The sequence below is a fragment of the Artemia franciscana genome, chromosome 6 (genome assembly GCF_032884065.1).
Source record: "Artemia franciscana chromosome 6, ASM3288406v1, whole genome shotgun sequence".
Classification (NCBI taxonomy): domain Eukaryota; kingdom Metazoa; phylum Arthropoda; class Branchiopoda; order Anostraca; family Artemiidae; genus Artemia; species Artemia franciscana.
The window spans coordinates 34,803,166-34,825,147 of NC_088868.1; the positions used below are offsets into that span (position 1 = coordinate 34,803,166).

General features: G+C 33.5%; 1 protein-coding gene across 1 annotated transcript in view; it reads left to right on the top strand.

The window, feature by feature from the left end:
• The window catches only part of LOC136028350 (T-box transcription factor TBX20-like), a 78,341-nt gene that overhangs the window by 32,947 nt on the left and 23,412 nt on the right, over window positions 1-21,982 (top strand). The window contains exons 4-5 of the mRNA XM_065706137.1: window positions 5,951-6,112; window positions 8,312-8,388. Coding sequence (XP_065562209.1) covers window positions 5,951-6,112; window positions 8,312-8,388 — 239 coding nt within the window. The remainder of the gene's footprint in view (window positions 1-5,950; window positions 6,113-8,311; window positions 8,389-21,982) is intronic.

Here is a 21,982-nt window from a genome sequence, read left to right on the forward strand (position 1 = left end):
TTTAATACGAATCATTGGTCTTGAACTCTAGCGTCTATTCCCAAGAATAGAGACCAACTTGATCAGCCCTCACCATTAGAATAGTGGAGCCCACCCTCTATCAGAACAACCCTTACGAAGAAAAATGACCTGAAAAGGATGACTGCGGAAATGCTTTTCTATAGAGTTCATTAGCGTGATAATTGTCAAATCTGTCACATTTCCTCTCTGTGGTTTGACTTGGGTGGGGTTCACGACCCACATGAGTGTGAGACAACTAAGTCGGCCCCCTTGTCTATATTTCAAGAGTGTCATCACATTCAAGGAAATGAAGCTCTGGCGGCTCATTATAGCTTAGAATTCGTTCATTACTAGTGACGACCACACAAGGTGTGAGATAGCTTTCCGGCCAGTATATTTGTCTTATTAACCTACTTACTGCAGCAACTTTATGACGGATTTGATTAGGCATATGCATAGAAATGTTTTTTTTTGAAGGGGGGGGGGAATAAAGAACAACTTTGGATGTGAAAATTCAAATAAAAATTGCGCAGGAATATTGAAAATATGATATTCTTGGGATGGGGGAGGATCAGGCCCAAACCCTCCCACTGACTACGTCTTTGTAATTGATGTGAGACTTATCAGAGTTATCTATAGTTTCATGACATTCCGGTCCCCTGCTAATAGGCTACCTAGATATAGACCTAGGCCATATACATAAGTTTGTTGATTTTGCTGTTTAGTATTGCTTGTTTTTTCTTATATTTTGTTTTTACTTATTTCTCATCAAGAGCTGGTTTACAATACCAATTAAAAAAAAAAAAAAAAAAAAAAAAAAAAAAAAAAAAAAAAAGATACTGACAAACTAATACTGACAGCTCACTGCAATATCTATCCGCCTGAGGCCAGCATAGCTGCGCGTTCTTCTGCTCCACTCCAATCTATTCAAAGCTTCATTAATTACAATACAGTTTTCCAGGTCAAACGACGGCTTTATCTGACTGGGACACCCTTATTTTCAGCCTGCCCCCCCCCAATAAAAACAGCCTGTTTTTGTATGCAACAAAGGTACTATCCAGTAATTAAGAAGGAATGAGCCGACTGAGATGTAGATAAACTAGAAGCAACTCTGATAAGTAATCTCTTCTGAATGCTTCTAAAAATTGTTCTAAAGTCTTCTAAAATTGTGTTACTGTAGTGTTTAATTCAGAAGACGGGATAACTATAGGGTTACTCAATAGATAAAATTAAATTTTGGAAACACAATAAAAAGAAGTTTACAGGAAGCCGAGGGGGTCTTTGTCCCCCCTCGAAATTCTCAATTTTCCCAAATTTGAGTTGGTTCTTATTTAAATTGTAATTTTGGTTATTGTTAATTAGTATAAAACTCGAGAATTGGGATCTGCTAGATTAAACAATTACCGTTTTTTAAATGCCTGTATACGGAGACAATTAGCTTAGGCTCAGTTAAAATCTAATGTAGGTGCATTTCTATTTGGTTTGGTATTAAAATAATGCGTTCTGGGTGGCCCCCCTTCGATATTTGTCGTTGCAGTTTCCATAATTTTGTTCCTAAATCATTGTATTTTAATCACATTTTGGTATATTTCATTTTGACTAATCTAACTTTAATTCTTGAGTGTGTACTGTCTAATAAGGAAGAATCTTTTTTTTTATCTTTACCCCCTCTCCCCAAACAAATTACCTTGTACGTGCCTGACAAGAAGTACTTAGAAACAGCAATAAGTTTAAAAGTGACAATACCTAATGTAAACACTAACAAGGACCACACAATGTGCGAAATAACTTTCCGGCCAGTATATTTGTCTGATTAAACTACTTGTAGCAAGTTTATGAGATATTTGACTCCAGTCATATGGAAGACAGATTTTTATTTTGCCTATTAGTCAGTCTTGTACATTTGTCAAATCAGAGGACTATAAACTAGTTCGTTTATCTAACTTTCAATCTCTTATAAACACTTAATCACAACGAAAGAATGAAATATGTATGCAAAACCTTTGGGATATATATATTAAATTAGTCGATCAATCAGTTCAATAAATCATATAGTTTTAATGCTTTTGCCCAAACTTTTCACAAAAAGACACAAAAATTTCTTGCGATTATTAAAGTAACCTGATTGTCAGGTATAACTTACATTTCAACATTTTTGTAGCGAAGGTGTGTTTAAACGCCATAGCTAGGGGGATGGGTATTCAGACCAGCTCTTCAAATCTAAAACACTACAAAGTATGCCTAATAGATACCATATAAACAACAGATACGAAACTTATATCAGCCCTCCTCCTTCAAATAAGTTTTGCCTTCTCAAGTAGAACTTTTGATACAACATTCGTCTATTTGACCCCTAAAAAGCCTGTTTGGCAGTCTCTTTCTAAATATTATGTAAATTTAAAAAATGTCGGGCCAGGGAGCATATCAAAGGTTTATTCTATAAAAGAGAAATAGAGGAACTACTTGAAACTTACCTAGTTGCCCTCTAATGCTTATTGTTACTTAAAAAGGGCACTAGAACTTTGAATTTCCGTTTTAATGAGACCTCTCACGATTTTCTAAGACCAATGGGTCGATACGATCATCCCTGGAAAAAAAATAAACACACATCATTGATCTTTCTTCTGGCAAAAAATACAAGATTCCGCAGTTTTGCAGATATGAGCTAGAAACCTTTAAAGTAGGGTTCTCTGATACGCTGAATCTGACGGTGTGACTTTTATTTAGATTATCTGCCTTTTAAGGGGAGTTTTCCCCTTTTTCCAAAAATCAGACAAATTTTCTCAGGCTCTTTGCCTTTGATGGGTACAATTAAACTTAATGAAATTTACATATTTGAAATCTTTCTTCTGGCAAAAAATACAAGATTCCGCAGTTTTGCAGATATGAGCAAGAAACCTTTAAAGTAGGGTTCTCTGATACGCTGAATCTGACGGTGTGACTTTTATTTATATTATCTGCCTTTTAAGGGGAGTTTTCCCCTTTTTCCAAAAATCAGACAAATTTTCTCAGGCTCTTTGCCTTTGATGGGTACAATTAAACTTAATGAAATTTACATATTTGAAATCAGTATAATAATTCGATTCCTTCAATGTATCTGCGGGTATCAAAATTCCATTTTTTTTAGATTCGGTTACTAATGAGCCAGGTCGCTTCTTACTTACAGTTCGTTAACACGAACTGTTTGAAAACTATAACTATTACCACTCCCCTGGGTTACAGCCTTGAAGATAGATAACCAGCTCTTGTAGATGTTCAGACCATCAGTTTTGTGGTTTCAACAAATGTTCAACTGCCACTTCTGTATACATGTATAAATCCACTTCTGTTGATAAAAGATGTTGAGACCAGCAACTAACTACCCCTACAGTTTGACCGTATCATTTATGGCACCCCTTCTGCTTTCGTCCACTTACTCATCATTAATACTATTTTTATTCTATTTTGTTTCTAACATGATTAAATCGATAAAAAAAAGTATCATCACTCAAAGGATTCTTACTGTTTTTACTGCTTTTTTACTGAGTTCTACTGCTGATGATGGACATTGTATATATGTCCAAAATATTCATTTTGTTTAACTGTCGATTAAGAGGTTTCATCCCTATTTTGAACTATTATCTCTTTGTGAATAGTAGTAAGATTATCGACTTTCATTGACAAATCAAAACTATAGAGGAGTGGAAAAATACTATACAAAAGCTCATAAAGGAGACATAAACCTAGAGTACTTTAAAAGTACCATCAGAAAGGCATGTTTTGGAATGCTCTCTCATGTTAGGTCAAATAACATCAGAAATACGCTATTTGGTTCTTGGCATATGAATAAAAAGTGATCAATATTAGTTATGCCCACAGCAAGCAATTCTTTGTTGTGAAAACGATGCTTAGACAATCTAAAAAAAAAACAAAATTAGAAGAAAATATTATAAATTAAAAAATAAAGTAGAAAAATCAAGATTTCTAGACCAAAAAGAATTGTGAGAGACCTCCTCCCCCCAGTGTCTCTGAGAAAGTGTTGGATCAACCTTGTATGAACCAGAACCTGGTTCTCGAAACTTTCAACCTTTTGATTTCTGGATAACAATTTCCAGCTTCATTATAATGCTACTACATTACGCATATTTTAAACACAAAATGTCATCTTTCTAATTTGATATACCATGTAGCCAAATGCAACTTTCTCATTCATAGCATCTAATGATAATCTTGTTAGTTAATTAAAGCGCTTACTCAATAAGACTAGGATTTAGCATGTAAAATGCTTCAGATCCCCAGGGGATATCTGAAGCTGGAAAGCCAGAGTTAGAATGACAGATTCGTTTCTAAGGCCAAATAGGTTTTCTATCTCTACCATATCGAGTTGAGTGATCTCCAGAGAGTGATCAAAGTAGCTAAGTATGAACAGTTTAAGTCGGCGAGTGATTGCGATGGGATTTAAGCAAGCGATTTGTTTCAGTCGTAATTTGAGAGTGATTTGCTATAATCATGCTAGTGGCAGATTCGATATGGTTTGGGAGGAAAATAATGAAACTCGAATTTAGACAGCTTTATGGTCTGAAAGGAAAAACACGCGAGGAAAAGGATTTTCTGTGGAATTGGGGGCAAAAAGATTTTCCATCTGTGTTTGGGATTGATTATTCATTCCACCAGATGGTGCATCAACACAAAGCTTTTTAAGGAGTAAAATCTATTTACTATAAGTATTGAGATTTTAGCGTTAAAGCCTGTGATACTTATGTATTATAGTGACGCAGCTCAAGAAGTGAATATACCTAATATGATGAAAATACGCTTGAGTAACAAAATTATGGAAACTGCAACAACGAATTACGAAAAGGAGGGCGACCAGAACGCGCTATATTAAAGACCTAATCGAACCAGAATATAAACTCTATACATTAAAAATTCGATTAAAATATACCTAAATAGTAGTTTATCTGTTATTTATGTATTATAGCGACCCCACTCAAGAAGTTTGATCTGATCTGTCAGCGTAAACTGGTTTGTCTGTCTGCATCCGAAGACCATTCAAAGACAATTGTTAATTGCCTAATTAACAATTAGCCAATAAAAGAAAAGGTGCATTTTAATTGAATATCTAGTATATAAGTTGGAATTTGGGATATGTTAGGTTAGGTATTTAATGTAGCACATTCTGGGTGGCCTGCTTTCCATAATTCTTTGTTGTAGTTTCCATAATTTTTTTACTGAAATATTATATTTTTTATCACATTTAGGCATACTTCATCATGATTAACTTTCCACTTAACCATGTAGTTAAATTGTTTTTACGCAGTTGTTCTGTTACTTGTCTTGTGTATATTTTCTTAACGCTTTCATTTGTAGTTTTTTTTTTGTTTTTTTTTTATTGCTCCTCTAAGAGTATTCATGTTTTGTATGGAAGGTCGAAAATTAGCAGAAAAGTTTCGTTTCAGTGTTTATGTAGACTTTACTCATGGTATAGACTCATGATATAGACTTCTAGCACACATATAGTATAGACTTGACTCATACTTTATTTTAAAGGAACCAGAAAACTAGTCCTTGAAATTACATCTGGAGGAGAACCATTAGAGATGGTGGGAGTCTAAACTGCAAAACAAGTAGAAAGCAAGGGTCTAATATAGATCCTTACATATAGATTTTAGTAGATCGTGCAACAAAGAAGTAAAATCGTTGCCTGATATAGGTGATAACTTTCTATTGAAACTGAACATTTCGACTTTTGCTTTGAAGTAGCCTGGGGACTAGGTGACAAGTAACGGTACTTTGAGGAGAATTGTTCTCCAGAGAAAACATCACTAAAAGTTATGAGATGGGATAATACTTCATTTTTGTCACTTTTAATTGAGGATATTTATTTTCTTTGAACAGTTACCTCTTCAATGACTTTTCCTGTCCCTCTTCCAATGCTTGCTTATTAACTTCAATACATTTTGTTTTTCAGATTGTCCTAAATTCGATGCATCGATATCAGCCCCGAGTATTCTTAGTGAAACTACGACCTGAGCAGAATCAAGCACCCACTGATCTCGAAGGAGAGCAATATCGAAGTTACCTCTTCTCTGAAACGGTTTTTACAGCTGTTACTGCTTACCAGAATCAGTTGGTAAGTTCTTTTTACTACAGATGCTTTAAATAGTAAGGCCGAGATTATACTTAGAAAAAAATTCCTCGTTAAATATTTGGGTTACAGTTTCTCTGGAATTCGTAGGTGTAGGTTTATAACCAAACAAAGCAGATCCATTTTCTATTTGGAAGTGAGGGAGGAGGTGAAAAAATTACTTTTAGAAGAGTAAATATAACATGTAAATTAAAATTTTGATATTCTTACGAGAATTAAGATGGGACTCCTGATTAGGAGACATGAGAACATATGTTCTAAGAACATCGTTCTAATATATAGAAAAAAAACTACTTTGATTTTATTTTTCCAAGGCAAATGCTGCAGATTTATACAGTTTTATGGTACATTTTAGAAATTATGGGAAAATTCTGATGAATCTCAAAACTAAGTAAGAGACAAGGGCCTAGGGACAATTAGTGACGTGCCAGTCGAAATTTTCTTCTTTTTTGCTTTTAAAAATGTCAACGTTAAGTTGAAACTGTAATTCGTCCACTTATTAGTTGATGAATGAAGACAATAAGTTATATAAAACTGTTACAACATATGACAGAGATATCTGATATTAAAATAGGCCTTGGACTAAAATATATTCATTTAGGTAATTCGAATAATCATAAGAATATTAATAAAGAAAATTAAAACTAAAGTTTGTAAGGTAATATTTTTTCCAGATAATTTTAAAACGTAAAATCAATAATTTGTACTTTTTTACACTAGCCTTTTGAATTACAACAGGATTGAAACTCAGCCTTAGTATATTTACTGAGGTTGGTGTATTGGCTTTTTAAAAATATATTTATATTTGCTTATTCGTGGGTCTCCAAGTTATTAAAGATTATAGCATGATATGCAAACTAGTAACCAAATAGGAAGAACAAACTTTTCTGTAGTTCAATGGTAAACTGTGTGTTATAATTTTATTAGTTTACGTTTGTGACGTATTTCCGTTAGCCAATAAGAAGATTCCTTGTTTCTGTAGAGACAGATATCCCATGTTCTTTTTATAAACTAAATAGATTTAAGAGTTTCTATGGATAATTTTTAAATCATTAAAAATAGCGAAAAGCCAAATTCCATTGACTGGTTCTTCTGTGTGAAAATATAAGCCGGTAAAAAGCAGGAAATGATTTGATCAGTAAGAATGTTCTGTAAATATTCTCTTTGTCTATCTGTGTATGTTTCGTAGAAAAGACGTAATTTTTATATTATTTTTTTTTTAATATTTCCTTTTTTACCACAACTCACCTCTTCTAATTCCCCTTTAATCTATTTTTTTCTATAGATGCAGCTAGAAAGGATATATATATATATATATATATATATATATATATATATATATATATATATATATATATATATATATATATATATATATATATATATATATATATATATATATATATATATATATATATATATATATATATATATATATATATATATATATATATATATATATATATATATATATATATATATATATATATATATATATATATATATATATATATATATATACTCAGGAAATTTGTCTCTTTCATTCTATCTACCATCCATATCTCGTTCAGTTTTTTTCCATACATTTCTCAACTCCATTCATACAATTTGACACATTCACACAAAAAATGTACCAAACTTTCATCCTGAGATCCACACATAGGACAAGCAATAGATTCTACCTCCTCCCCTTTTCTCCCTTGATACTTTCTTTTCTCACCAATCAAAAATGCATTTACCCTCCAATCCAAATAAGCCTTCAAATCCTCTCAACTTAACCCAACCTTCCAAAATACCTCCTTCACCCAACTATCCATTATCTGTCTGTAAAATTTTAACGATCCTGAACGATCCAGACTTGCCCACCATATCTGGATTTCTTGGTTCTTCAACCTCTCTTGTACCTCCCTTGTTGCTACTTCCTCCATACCCATAATCCCCATTATATCCATACCCATATATATATATATATATATATATATATATATATATATATATATATATATATATATATATATATATATATATATATATATATATATATATATATATGTATATATATATACGAGATACTGAAATGATATTAAGGTAATTTTATAAGTTTTTCTCGTGCGTCAGGTTTTTATCAACGAAACATTTTTTTTTTTTTAATTTTGTACCCTTAAACCCGTATTTTCCCTTCAGATTACCAAGCTGAAAATAGACAGTAATCCTTTCGCCAAAGGTTTCCGAGACTCAACAAGACTTACAGACTTCGAAAGGTAAGCCTTTTTAATCTCTTTTCCCTTTGTTCAGAAGAGCAAAATATAAAAAAAAATTCCAGCATTTCAGGTTCTGGTTCTTCTTTGTGAAAGACATAATTACTGGATCTTTGAACTATTCTGAACGAAATGGATATCTCAAAATTTTGATTGGATATGTTTGAGGAAATGATGAACATGGAGAGGGTGGACTGAATGTAGGGTCGGGGGATATAAAATGGTGACTACGACTCGTATTTTATGGGGGGAGAAAGGGTGAGCACCTTGAATTTTACTATTAGTGCAAAAACTAAACGAAACTTTAGTTTTAAACTTTTTTAGAAATAATTTTCCTTTTAGACATATCCTTAGTGTTGAAAAAAAAGAACAGGTCGTACTACCTTCCACGGTCTAAAGGGAGCTATAAGCCTTTTTCAAAGTCAGCTGCTTCAGAAAAAAAATCAACTAATGAAACCTAGGAAATAGGGGGAGGTCTATTAGGATTATTTAATACAGGGGTAGAACTGGCATACAGGAGGTAGGGTAGTAGAGTCGACTTCACAAGATTCAAAACAATGAAAAAAGTTTTGGTTGTGAGTTACGAAGAGAGAAATTTGGCCTTTCATCCAATTTTGAGGTATTTTGTTTCAAATGTTTTGAATAGATAGGATTTTTTTTAGCCAGGAGTTCATTTGCCTAAAAAGAAAGCTTAACAGGGGAGGATAAAATCGTCCCTAGGAAACCAACAATTACATATACCTTACAAAATTTCCCTATATTTGAATAAAATATAGGGAACTCTTTACAGGCAACAGACTTTTTTTCTCATTTTGTTTTCCTTTGCCCCTCCTGGAGAAATATCTTACAAATTTACCTTAGATACAAATTTCCAGAGGAAACTTAGAGGGACTTCAATAATTTTATCAGCATTGACAATGTAATCACAGGTAAGTGTAACCGATTATACCATTACTGTATGAGGAAAGAAATAAATTAGCCCTTATATTTTATTCTCTTTGTCACATTTTAAATAATTAATTGCATGTATCAACTGATTTCTTAAAATTTAGCATTTTTAACACCTCCGCCGTTTGCAATTAATTAGTGCCCAGTTGTCATTGACAATTAATTGTCATTAGTTGGGTAAGAACAATTAAATGTACATATCAACTGATTTCTTAAAATTCAGTATTTTAAACACCCTCGCCGTTTCCAATTAATTAGTGCCCAATTGTCATTAATGCCCAACTAATTGTCATGAATTAGGCAAGAACAATTAAATGTACATATCAACTGATTTCTTAAAATTTAGTATTTTAAACACCTCCGCCGTTTCCAATTAATTAGTGCCCAATTGTCATTAATGCCCAACTAATTGTCATTAATTAGGCAAGAACAATTAAATGTACATATCAACTGATTTCTTAAAATTCAGTATTTTAAACACCCTCGCCGTTTCCAATTAATTAGTGCCCAATTGTCATTAATGCCCAACTAATTGTCATGAATTAGGCAAGAACGATTAAATGTACATATCAACTGATTTCTTAAAATTTAGTATTTTAAACACCTCCGCCGTTTCCAATTAATTAGTGCCCAATTGTCATTAATGCCCAACTAATTGTCATTAATTAGGCAAGAACAATTAAATGTACATATCAACTGATTTCTGAAAATTTAGTATTTTAAACACCTCCGCCGTTTCCAATTAATTAGTGCCCAATTGTGATTAATGCCCAACTAATTGTCATTAATTAGGCAAGAACAATTAAATGTACATATCAACTGATTTCTTAAAATTCAGTATTTTAAACACCCTCGCCGTTTCCAATTAATTAGTGCCCAATTGTCATTAATGCCCAACTAATTGTCATGAATTAGGCAAGAACAATTAAATGTACATATCAACTGATTTCTTAAAATTTAGTATTTTAAACACCTCCGCCGTTTCCAATTAATTAGTGGCCAATTGTCATTAATGCCCAACTAATTGTCATTAATTAGGCAAGAACAATTAAATGTACATATCAACTGATTTCTTAAAATTCAGTATTTTAAACACCCTCGCCGTTTCCAATTAATTAGTGCCCAATTGTCATTAATGCCCAACTAATTGTCATGAATTAGGCAAGAACGATTAAATGTACATATCAACTGATTTCTTAAAATTTAGTATTTTAAACACCTCCGCCGTTTCCAATTAATTAGTGCCCAATTGTCATTAATGCCCAACTAATTGTCATTAATTAGGCAAGAACAATTAAATGTACATATCAACTGATTTCTGAAAATTTAGTATTTTAAACACCTCCGCCGTTTCCAATTAATTAGTGCCCAATTGTGATTAATGCCCAACTAATTGTCATTAATTAGGCAAGAACAATTAAATGTAGCCTACATATCAACTGATTTCTTAAAATTCAGTATTTTAAACACCCTCGCCGTTTCCAATTAATTAGTGCCCAATTGTCATTAATGCCCAACTAATTGTCATGAATTAGGCAAGAACAATTAAATGTACATATCAACTGATTTCTTAAAATTTAGTATTTTAAACACCTCCGCCGTTTCCAATTAATTAGTGCCCAATTGTCATTAATGCCCAACTAATTGTCATTAATTAGGCAAGAACAATTAAATGTACATATCAACTGATTTCTTAAAATTCAGTATTTTAAACACCCTCGCCGTTTCCAATTAATTAGTGCCCAATTGTCATTAATGCCCAACTAATTGTCATTAATTAGGCAAGAACAATTAAATGTACATATCAACTGATTTCTTAAAATTCAGTATTTTTAACACCTTCGCCGTTTCCCATCACTTTGGGAATCACTTTACAGGCTTAAGTAGCGTGTCATCGAATGTAATCAAATAACTCTATAAAACACAAACAGAAAGTAAAAATAAAAAAGAAGGTGCCATGCTTGTTCCCGCTATAATAGCCTATACAATGAACGCGCGTAAGATTTTTTTGTTGAAGGGGAGGGTGTTACTGCATATATCACTTATCGCACTAGAAAAAACATCAATTAACCTTTATGTCTCTCTTTCCTTTCTGTCTTTCCTATTTAAACTATTGGAAGCAAGAACCACTTGATATCTTAAAGGTTCAGAATTTCAACATCTTGCCTCTCCCCAAATATTTAAAGGGTCGAGCAGCGTGTCATCAAATATAATCAAAAGTCTCAACGAAGCAGAAACCTTATTTCATATCTTTATTTAATGATGTCAAAAAAAAATCTTGCCCCCTGCCTACATTTTTGTGAAATGGCGTCCCTGCTTATAATTAGAAATTTGTTATTTTTCCTCTTCTTTTTGCTTTTGTTTGAGGATAGATTCTCTTATTACATTTAAGTATTGAAATAGTTACATTAATCCTTCCACAGATCTACACAACATTCAACGGACAAGTAATTTGTTTTGTCATTCAAAGCAATTAATCTTGTTTAGATAACTTCTTAAGAAACTTATTAAGTTAAAACTCAACCAAGTGTGCTCTGACGCTAAGATCGGAAAAGTCAAAATTAAACTCCCACGAAAAAATATTATATATCACAAATACTTATATCTTCACGAAGTCTGTCTTCTTGTTCCTTTCCCTAGATTAATCTTTTACTTTAAAGCCGCTGATTTTTCGACAGAAACGGGAACATCACCCGGTGAGAGAGCTTCAGGGGTGTGCCTAGCACTAATGGCATATACAAGATTTCCCTTCGGGGGTGGGAGGGTGTTTTTTCAAGAGAAAGGGTACAAAAAATTTTCAATCCCGGTAACCCCCTCCCCTGTATAAGACCTAAGCACCAAAATTCTCAAGATTTTTACGATCTCTACTATAAATTTCCTGTAGTTTCAAATATAGATCGCCTTTTTTTCTTTTTTTTTTAATAATGACGAAAACTACACAGACTTACCTTACAGTGGAACTAAGGAAGTTACTAAAGAACTTTCTGAAGACAGTGGTTGCAATATAACACCTGCCTTTATTTTTTTGAGATTCAGAAGGTAAAAAAGATTCAGAAGATTGCTGATAATTGAGCAAATACCACAGCAAGGAACTGACAAAATATTTCCAAATTTATGGTATGAGTCAGTAACCTTTTTTTTGCTGGTTTTGGTCGAACGCTTTTGGGGTAATGAAAGTAACATTCTGTGAAAATTTTGGTATTTTGTGGTGTTTTTATTTCATTGTCATTTTGAAAATAAGCTTCCAGCTCCCTTTGTTGCAGCATTTACATTTTATATTGTATCGGATTAACGACGCTTCTTGACTACTGAGGTCCCTGCGTCGGCCCTGCAGTGCATTCCTGCAGCATGATTCGATCTCTGGGTCCCGTATTACCAAGCTAAGAGCATTTACATTTTCTCGCTAGTATTCATGTATCCAAAATATATGCTTGGGTTGTATTTAATCAGTGTCTTCACAAAATTTCTTATGAGCTCCTTATATTTTGTTATTTTCTAAGTTTTGTGCTCCCTTCCTTCTCCTGGAAACCAACTCCTGCCACACACTTAATATGAAGTGTCCACCAGGGGTGCCAATTAATGAAAATACAGGGAAGGGACAAGGATTTTTCTTCATTTACTTATGAAATCACAAAAACAAATTCCTTTATTTCAATGATCGGTGCAAGCCAATTTCCTTTTTTTCGATTAATTTCAATGAAAATATGCTCAAAATCGAGGGGGGTCCTTCTGCCCCTTTTAGCGTATTTTGGGGCTGAAATGTGGTTATGACTGTTTTTATTACTATAAGCCAAAGAGTAGCAGAAAGTTTTAAAAACCTAGGTTTGATAACCCAGTTCTAAGTATTCTAATAACTAAAAATACCTTTAACCAAATCGCCGTACTTATCGGTTATATAATAGACACTCGGGAAGTGAAGTTCGATTATTGCTAATGAAAGGAAACTAAATATGATGAACATATAATAGTTTAGAAACAAATTTGGGCTATATATTTGCACATTAGGGGTGGGGGTAAAGCATAGCATAGATTAAGTGCGTAAACTAACCATTGCTGTATTTAATATATGCTATGCTTTACCCCCATCCCCCTAACATGCAAATATATATCCCAAACTTTTGATAAAGCTAATGAAATAAAACAAAATATAAAACAAAACTAGCCGGTTATTATCCCATCTGATATTTGCCATCCAAATGATCGACAGTATAAGGAAGTTATTTGACCAGTGTCTTGTGTCGAAATTTTATTGTATCTATTATATAACAGATAAGTATTCAAATTGCTAACACCAAACAAATTTAAACAGAATAAAACACTATATAAACAAACAGGTTTCTTACACCCCAAAATCGATATCATCCAAGACCATTTAGCTCATAGTTAAGCCTATTTAACCATAAAAATATGAAATAGGTTTTCTCCTGTAGTCTATCGGCTGTATTAACACCTTCTGTGTTATCAACCTGAACTTCTTTTGATTAAGTTTTCGCCGATATGTGCAAGGGGCGTTTTAGATTGCGTGCATATAGGAAAGTGTTGATTGTTTTTTCTTTGTGTAATAATCATACATTGCTGTTATGATTAGACCACCTTGAGTTTGTCTCCTTTATCATGAAATAGCTATTTATTGGCTTACTTAGGGGGTGATTAAGATAATTAAACAATGATGATGAGAGCGTACGTATAACTTATTATTAAGCCTTAATGAAATCAGGTTTCTATGGGATCTTCATACGACTTTCTCAGAAACCGGACTGAATTGTACTTGTCATAAACGAAAATAGCTGTTCACTATAAAAAAAAAAGAGAAAAAATTGTCAGGAGGATTCTATCCCTCGCTCAAAATTTTTGACTCTCCTACTGATCGTCAATGCAGATGACAAATGTGTGAGGCAGGATTTCTATGTAGGAATTACAGTTCCAAATATGGAAAACGGTATCGATAGCAGAGCATAAAATATGAATTACAATTACTGGTTTATGTGGGGGGAATTAAGAACATTAAACAATGATGATGAGAGCGTACATATAACTTATTATTAAACCGTAATGAAATCAGGTTTCTATATGAACTTCTCATGACTTTCTCAAAAACCAGACTGAATACACGTATTACACATGTCATAAATGAATATAATTGTTCACTTTCAAAAAAAGAAAAAATGTCAGGAGGATTATATTTATCGCTCAAAATTTTTGACTCTTCTGCTGATCTTCAATGCAAATCATAGGTGCAGGATTTCTATGTAAGAATTACAGTTCCAAAATACATGGAAAATGGTATTGATAGCAGAGAATAAAATTTGAATTGAGATAGTGATAAGAATTCTATCCCTCTCTCAAATTTTTTGACTCTGTCACTAATGGTCGATGCAAATATGCGGTGAAAGATTTCTATGTTGGACTTACAGTTGCAACATATATGGAAATGGTATTAATAGGTATAATATGGGGAATTGGCAGATGATGATAATTCTATCCCTCCCCTCCCTGAATTCTATCCCTCTCTCAAAATTTTCTACTCTGTCACTAATAGTCGATACAAATATTCGGTGAAAGATTTCTATGTTGGACTTACAGTTGTGAAACATAAGGAAGTGGTATTAATGAGTATAATATGCGGATTGATAGGTGATGAGAATTGTATCCCTCCCTTCCCTCAGTTTTTTCACTCGGTTGCTGTTGGTCAATACAGATTTGTGATGAAGGATTTATATGAAGAAATTAAGTCATTTTATATACAGAAGTACTATTGATAGTAAAGTACAATTTTTCGAATTGAGATGTTGAGCTCTTCCTTTTAAGTACGATTAAATAAAAAAAAAACAAGTTTTTTTAACGGAAAGTAAGGAGCGACATTAAAACTTAAAACGAACAGAAATTACTTCTTATATGAAGGGGATACTTCCTCATCAACGCCCTGCTCTGTACGCTAAAGTTTGAATCTTAACTCTTAACTCTCCTTTTTAAAACAGTAAAAAACTTCAGCGTAAAGAGGGGGGCGTTGATGAGGAAGCATCCCCTTCATATACGGAGTAATTTCTGTTCGTTTTAAGTTTGTTCGTTTTAGAATCAATGCATGTTTTGATTTTGGCTCTCCGCATATGAACAATTAAAACGAAATTTGCATATTCATTTTTTTGCTAAATGGCTTTCTCATAGTTTTGATCGAATGATGCTGAGAAAAAAAGGAGCGAGGGAGGAGACCTAGTTGCCCTCCGATTTTTTGGCTGCTTAAAAAGGCAACTAGAACTTTTAATTGTTTTACGAATGTTTTTATTAGTAAAAGATATACGTAACTTACAAATTAGCTTACGTAAAGAACTTCTGTATTTTCATTTTTTTTATTACGTATATGAAGGGGTTCATCCCCTCGTTAGTACCTCGCTCTTTTCACTAAAGCTTAAATTTTGTCCCAATTTCTTAAGAATGACCCCTGAATCACAAAAGCCGTAGAATAAATAGTTGAAATTACTAAAAATACTTTAGCGTAAAGAGCGAGGTATTAGGAGGAGGTGAGCCCATCATATGCGTAATAACTTTTGTTTGTTTTAAGTTTAAATGCTTCTCCTTACTTTCGGATGAAAAACTTTTTCATATTTATTTTTTCATTGTTTTTTTTTAATAATGCTAGAAAATCCTTGACTCCCTTCATGAAAATTTTCTTCCCCCATGACAAATTCCTCTAAGGAAAGCTCCCCAAACATATCCCCCTCTTCTCAACCCCCCCCCCAACCTAAAAATCCCCCTGAAAACGTCTGTGTACTTCCAAATAACCATTACTATATGTAAGCACTGGTCAAAGTTTGTAACTTGTGGCCCCTCCCATGGGGACTGTGGGGGAGTAATTCGTCCCCAAAGACATAGCAATAAGGTTTTTTGAATACGCTGAATAAAATGGCTATCTCAGAATTTTGATCTAGTGACTTTAGGAAAATAATTAGCGTAGGAGGGGGCCTAGGTGCCCTCCAGTTTTTTGGTCTCTTAAAAAGGGCACTAGAAATTTTCATTTCCGTTAGAATGAGCCCTCTTGCAAGATTCTAGGACCACAAGGGTCGATACGATCACCCTGGAAAAAAAAAATAAAAAAAATAAACACGCACCCATGATCTGCCTTCTGGCAAAAAATACAGAATTCCACATTTTTGTAGATAGGAGCTTGAAACTCCTACAATAGGGTTCTCTGATACGCTGAATCTGATGTGTGGTTTTCGTTAAGATTCTATGACATTTAGGGGTTGTTTCCTCCTATTTTCTAAAATAAGGCAAATTTTCTCAGGCTCGTAACTTTTGATGGGTAAGACTAAACTTGATGAAACCTATATAATTAAAATTAACATTAAAATGCGATTCTTTTGATGTAGCTATTGATATCAAAATTCCGTTTTTTAGAGTTTTGGTTACTATTGAGCCGGGTCGCTCCTCACTACAGTTCGTTACCACGAACTGTTTGATGATGGAAATAATTATAATCTGGATCATAAGACTAACCAATAATTCTCATATGAACTAGAAAGACTAAAATAGGTACTAAACTTTATAATATTGGAAATAGTAATTTTCTGAAAATTGTTGTTCCCGCGAACCGTTTGATCTCTGTGTATTTTTTAAAGATACGATACTATATTCATAAAAAAACAAAATCAGGCAACAAATATGAGGGACTGACCATGTCCAGTGAATTAGGGGGAAGATACTACGTTATTGAAACGCTTATTCATAAACAAGAGAGAGAGAGAGAATGAGAACAAAAGAGTCCATTTGGCTCAAGTTGGTAGTAATAGAAAAAAAGGCTATAATAGTAATAATAATAGAAACCACCTTCTCGAGCTGAATCAGGAAAAACATTCCGTAGAATATAATACACAACAGAAGGATTTAAAATATGATATCACTCTTGGAGAAAGCAAGACTTGAATATTTTGAGAGCTATGGAGGTGACATAAACTACCAAATCGCCTTCTTCTATACTTTCCATTAAGGACTTTCAAATGGTTATTTTGGTACCTTTGCCCCTTATGGACTTTTTCAATACGCATTCCTTCTTCCACTTTTAGACACACACTTAAGAATATGTCTCATTGGGGAGGGCTATGAAGCAACAAAAAATTGTAAGGAGGTGAGTTTATTTGGGCTAATTTGAGTCCCAATAGTAGCGAACTGCACGAAAATCAAAAAAAATTTCTTCGTTCAATAAAAATTGAACTTTTGAAATCAATAAATTATTTCAAAAAGCAACCAAAATTGCTAAAATTGGCAACTTGCCATGACAAACAAATATTGCTCCTGTTTGGACCTAGAACAAGATGAAAAAAGACAAAAGTAGCCTATATATTTTCAGGTAATCCAATGGCTTCATTTGTATCCGCATTTAGGGGAATTAATTGGGTTGGGGGGATTGGGAGTAATTTTCCTTCCCCTAGATTTTGTTGGCCCCTCTAGGCGCTTGAAAAATAGGTTTTTTGGTATTTTCATCGCAAAAATCATAAAAACAATAAAATTACCCCCTCCCCCTCCTTTATACTTTGAAAAATACATTGCCCTCTGTATTTTCATGGATTGACACCACTGCTGCTTATGGAAGCTTTGTAATAAGCTTCATATTCTGCTCCATCATTTTGCACGTAATTTAAGTTCACGGTTTTTGCAATTTAGGGCTTTTCATAACATGAGTGAATAGACACAGAATCATCGCGTGTGTAAAGGGGTGTATAGCCAGGAACTGCGGATAGGTCCATAGTTTTAATTTACGAGGTTAATTTCCGACAAAGCGGCCCATAACTTTTGGTAATCAACGCCCTTGTCTATCTATTTCGGTTAAAAGTGAGAAAAAACGGATCTTTTCGACATTTTTGGGTTTGATGAAATGTACTCATCAGAAACCATAAAATTCTCAAGTGTTAAAATGAGCCCCTATTAAATAATGGAGAAAGATTGCTTTTATAAAGCACAAAACGAAGCGGCTAAAATAACCCTTATTTAAAGGCAGTAAATTTGCTGCTTTTAGACTAATTTCAACTACTATTATAGGTTGTTTTCTTCTCCTGAATTATTTAAGCTGAAAAAAAAATCATTAGATTATTAATAATATGCCTTGATATTGCGCCGCCACTAGACGAATAGTTGAAGAATTTAGAAAAGGAGACTAAACATTATCTAATAATTAAAATTCATTTATTTGTCTATTTACACAAAGAAAATATTTAAAAAATTTGATTTTCTTCAAATATGTACAAATAAAAGTGATTAATCTTTTATTGAGGAAGAAGATAGAAGAAATGTTTCGGGAATAATCTTTGAAACGGTTGACAAAAGTATGCCATTTTCAAACAGTAAATTGGTTAAGAGTGACAAAAAAAAACAGATCTTTTCGAGATTTTTGGTTTTGATGAAATTTACTCATCATAAGCTATAAGATCCTCAAGTCTTAAAATGCGCACTACAAATAATGGAGAATGTTCACTTTTATAAAGCACGAGACAAAGCGTTTAAAATACCCTTATTTGAAGGCAGAAAAATTTGCTTCTCTTAGACACACTTCAGCTATTATTACATGTTATTTTCTTCTAATGAATTCTTCCTCTTCTTCTGAAAAATTAACATTAAGAATTAGTAGATTATTAATAGTAAAACGGTATGTGGTGCCGCAACTTTAACTGTGCTTGCAGGACGTAGGAGAGGAGACTAAATTCTATTGAATAATTATTATTTATTTATTTCACTATTTACAAAATAATATTTAACGATTTAAATACTATTCAAATATGTCCTAAATAAAGATGGTAAATTCTCTTTCTTATTTTAAAAGAGGAAAGAATTATTTCTTGAGCAATTTATTGAAAAAAAAAACTCTTTAAATTTGAATGCTAATACTTAAAGTTACCCGGATCATTTATTTGGCATTTAACCAAAAACTACCCAAATCTAACATCGGCCTATGTATTTTGCAGGGTTTTCTTCTGGCATACGGCTCCCCTCCTGCGGTAGCACCAAAATTATAAAATTAAGAAAATATTTGTTCCAAAATCTCTGTCTACCTTGTACCCCCTTTCTCCAATTTTATGCACCCATACCCCAAATATAACCCTTGTAAAAAAACCTAGTCTCTACACAATCATACACAACAATGTAATAAATAATTCAAAGAGTACTGGTGGTACTGAATTAAGAAAGTACTGAGGTACTGAATTAAGAAAGTACTGAGGTACTGAAATAAGAAAGTACTGAGGTACTGAATTAAGAAAGTACTGAGGTACTGAATTAAGAAAGTACTGAGGTACTGAATTAAGAAAACACTCAGGGTATTTCTCAAACTAAGGGCTCATCAAAGGAACTTATGCAAGTGGAAGGGCTTTTCTTGCAAGAAATACCCATGCTTCTGCTTTTCCTCATATCTCCTATGTTCTTTGTAAATTCACTTGTGTTTTGCTGTTTAACAAAATTGCCTCCTCCTAAAACGAATTTCAGCGTACGTGCCTGGTTCCTTCGACCCTAGACTGAGTAAGTTTTAATAAACTATTTAATCCAGGCACAGGAAGCACGTGAATTCAGACTGTTGACATTGGAACAGCATATTTTCCCAGAAATAATTACTTACGACGCTTGCATTAGATTCAAAGCAGTAATTTAATTCGGAATAGGCCTAACTTGGGGGGGGGGAGGGTGGTAAAGTTGAGAAATAATGGGCGAAAATACAAAAAAGACAGGGGAAATTTTGCTATTGGGAGAGGGGCACCTGCCAAGAGACACTCCCTTTCTCTGCTTACCTGCTTCTGCTATACACTTCTTAAAGTGGGTGTTCCTTCTGAAACAAGCAATTTTATGGTAAATCTGCTGCCGAAATTTGTACCAAATCGACAAAATACTTATGTCATTGCTTTCATTAATTCACTGAGCCAAAATTATTATACTGTTTAGACTTTTTCTTAGAGAAGAATCTAAAATTGCTTAGAAAATAGGAATACTTTAGCTACTTCAGTAAATTCTCTCCGTATTTTTAATCCAACATACCGAATTTCAAGAATTTAAATCAGCAGATAGATAGAACTGAATCGCAGCTTCCGGTAATAGTAAAATTTTCCTTTTTCGCTGACTTATTAAAATCGCAGGAGAGCGGGGAAACGACATACTGAAACTGAGCCCCCCCCCATCTTAAAAAGGGCTCTAATGTATGACGTAAATGTCGCACTGAGCTCCCTGTCAAACAGTTCGTGGTAACGAGCTGTAGTAAGAAGCGACCCGGCTCAATAGTAAACGAAACTCTAAAAAACGGAATTTTGATACTAAAAAATACATCAAAGGAACTGGATTTTTATGCTGATTTTAAATACATAAGTTTCATCAAATTTAGTCTTTGTCGTCAAAAATTACGAGCCTGAGAAAAATTGCTTATTTTGGAAAATAGGGAGAAACACCCCCTATCAAACAGTTCGTGGTAACGAACTGTAGTAAGGAGCGATCCGGCTCAATAGTAATCGAAACTCTAAAAAATTGAATTTTGATATCAATAGCTACATCAAAAGAATTGTATTTTAATGCTGATTTTAAATATATAAGTTTCATCAAGTTTAGTCTTACCCATCAAAAGTTACGAGCCTGAGAAAATTTGCCTTATTTAGGAAAATAGGGGGAAACGCCCCCTAAAAGTCGTAGGATCTTAACGAAAATGACACCATCAGATTCAGCGTATCAGAGAACCCTACTGTAGAAGTTTCAAGCTCCTATCTACAAAAATGTGGAATTTTGAATTTTTTGCCAGAAGAGAAATCACGGGTGCGTGTTTATTTGTTTGTTTTTTTTTTTTTTTTTTTCCCCAGGGGTCATCGTATCGACCAGGTGGTCCTAGAATGTCGCAAGAGGGCTCATTCTAACGGAAATGAAAAGTTCTAGTGCCCTTTTTAAGTGACCAAAAAAATTGGAGGGCACCTAGGCCCCCTCCCACGCTCATTTTTTCTCCAAGTCAACAGATCAAAATTTTGAGATAGCCATTTTGTTCCGCATAGTCAAAAACCATAATAACTATGTCTTTGGGAATGACTTGCTCCCCCAAAGTCCCTGTGGGTGGGCTGCAACTTACAAACTTCGACCAGTGTTTACATATAATAATGGTTATTGGGAAGTGTACAGTCGGTTTCAGGGGATTTTTTTTTGGTTTTGGGGGTGGGGTTGAGGGGAGGGGGCTATGTGGGAGGATCTTTCCATGGAGAAATGTGTCATGGGGGAACAGAAATTCAATGAAAAGGGCGCAGGATTTTCTAAAATTACTATAAAAAAACAATGAAAAAATAAACATGGAAAATTTTTTTTTCAATTGAAAGTAAAGAGTAGCATTGAAACTTAAAACGAACAGAGATTATTACGCATGTGAGGGGTTCTAAAAATACTTTAGCATAAAGAGCGAGGTATTTAGGAGGAGATAAATACCTCGCTCTTTATGCTATAGTATTTTTAGTAATTTCAACTATTCATTCTACGGCCTTTCTGATTCAGGGGTCATTCTTAAAGAATTGGGACAAAACTTGCGATTTAGTGTAAAGAACGAGGTATTAACGAGGGTACAAACCCTCTCATATACATAATAAAAATTAAAGAATATAAAAGTTTGTTACGTAAGATAATTCTTAAGTTACGTATATTTTTTACTAAT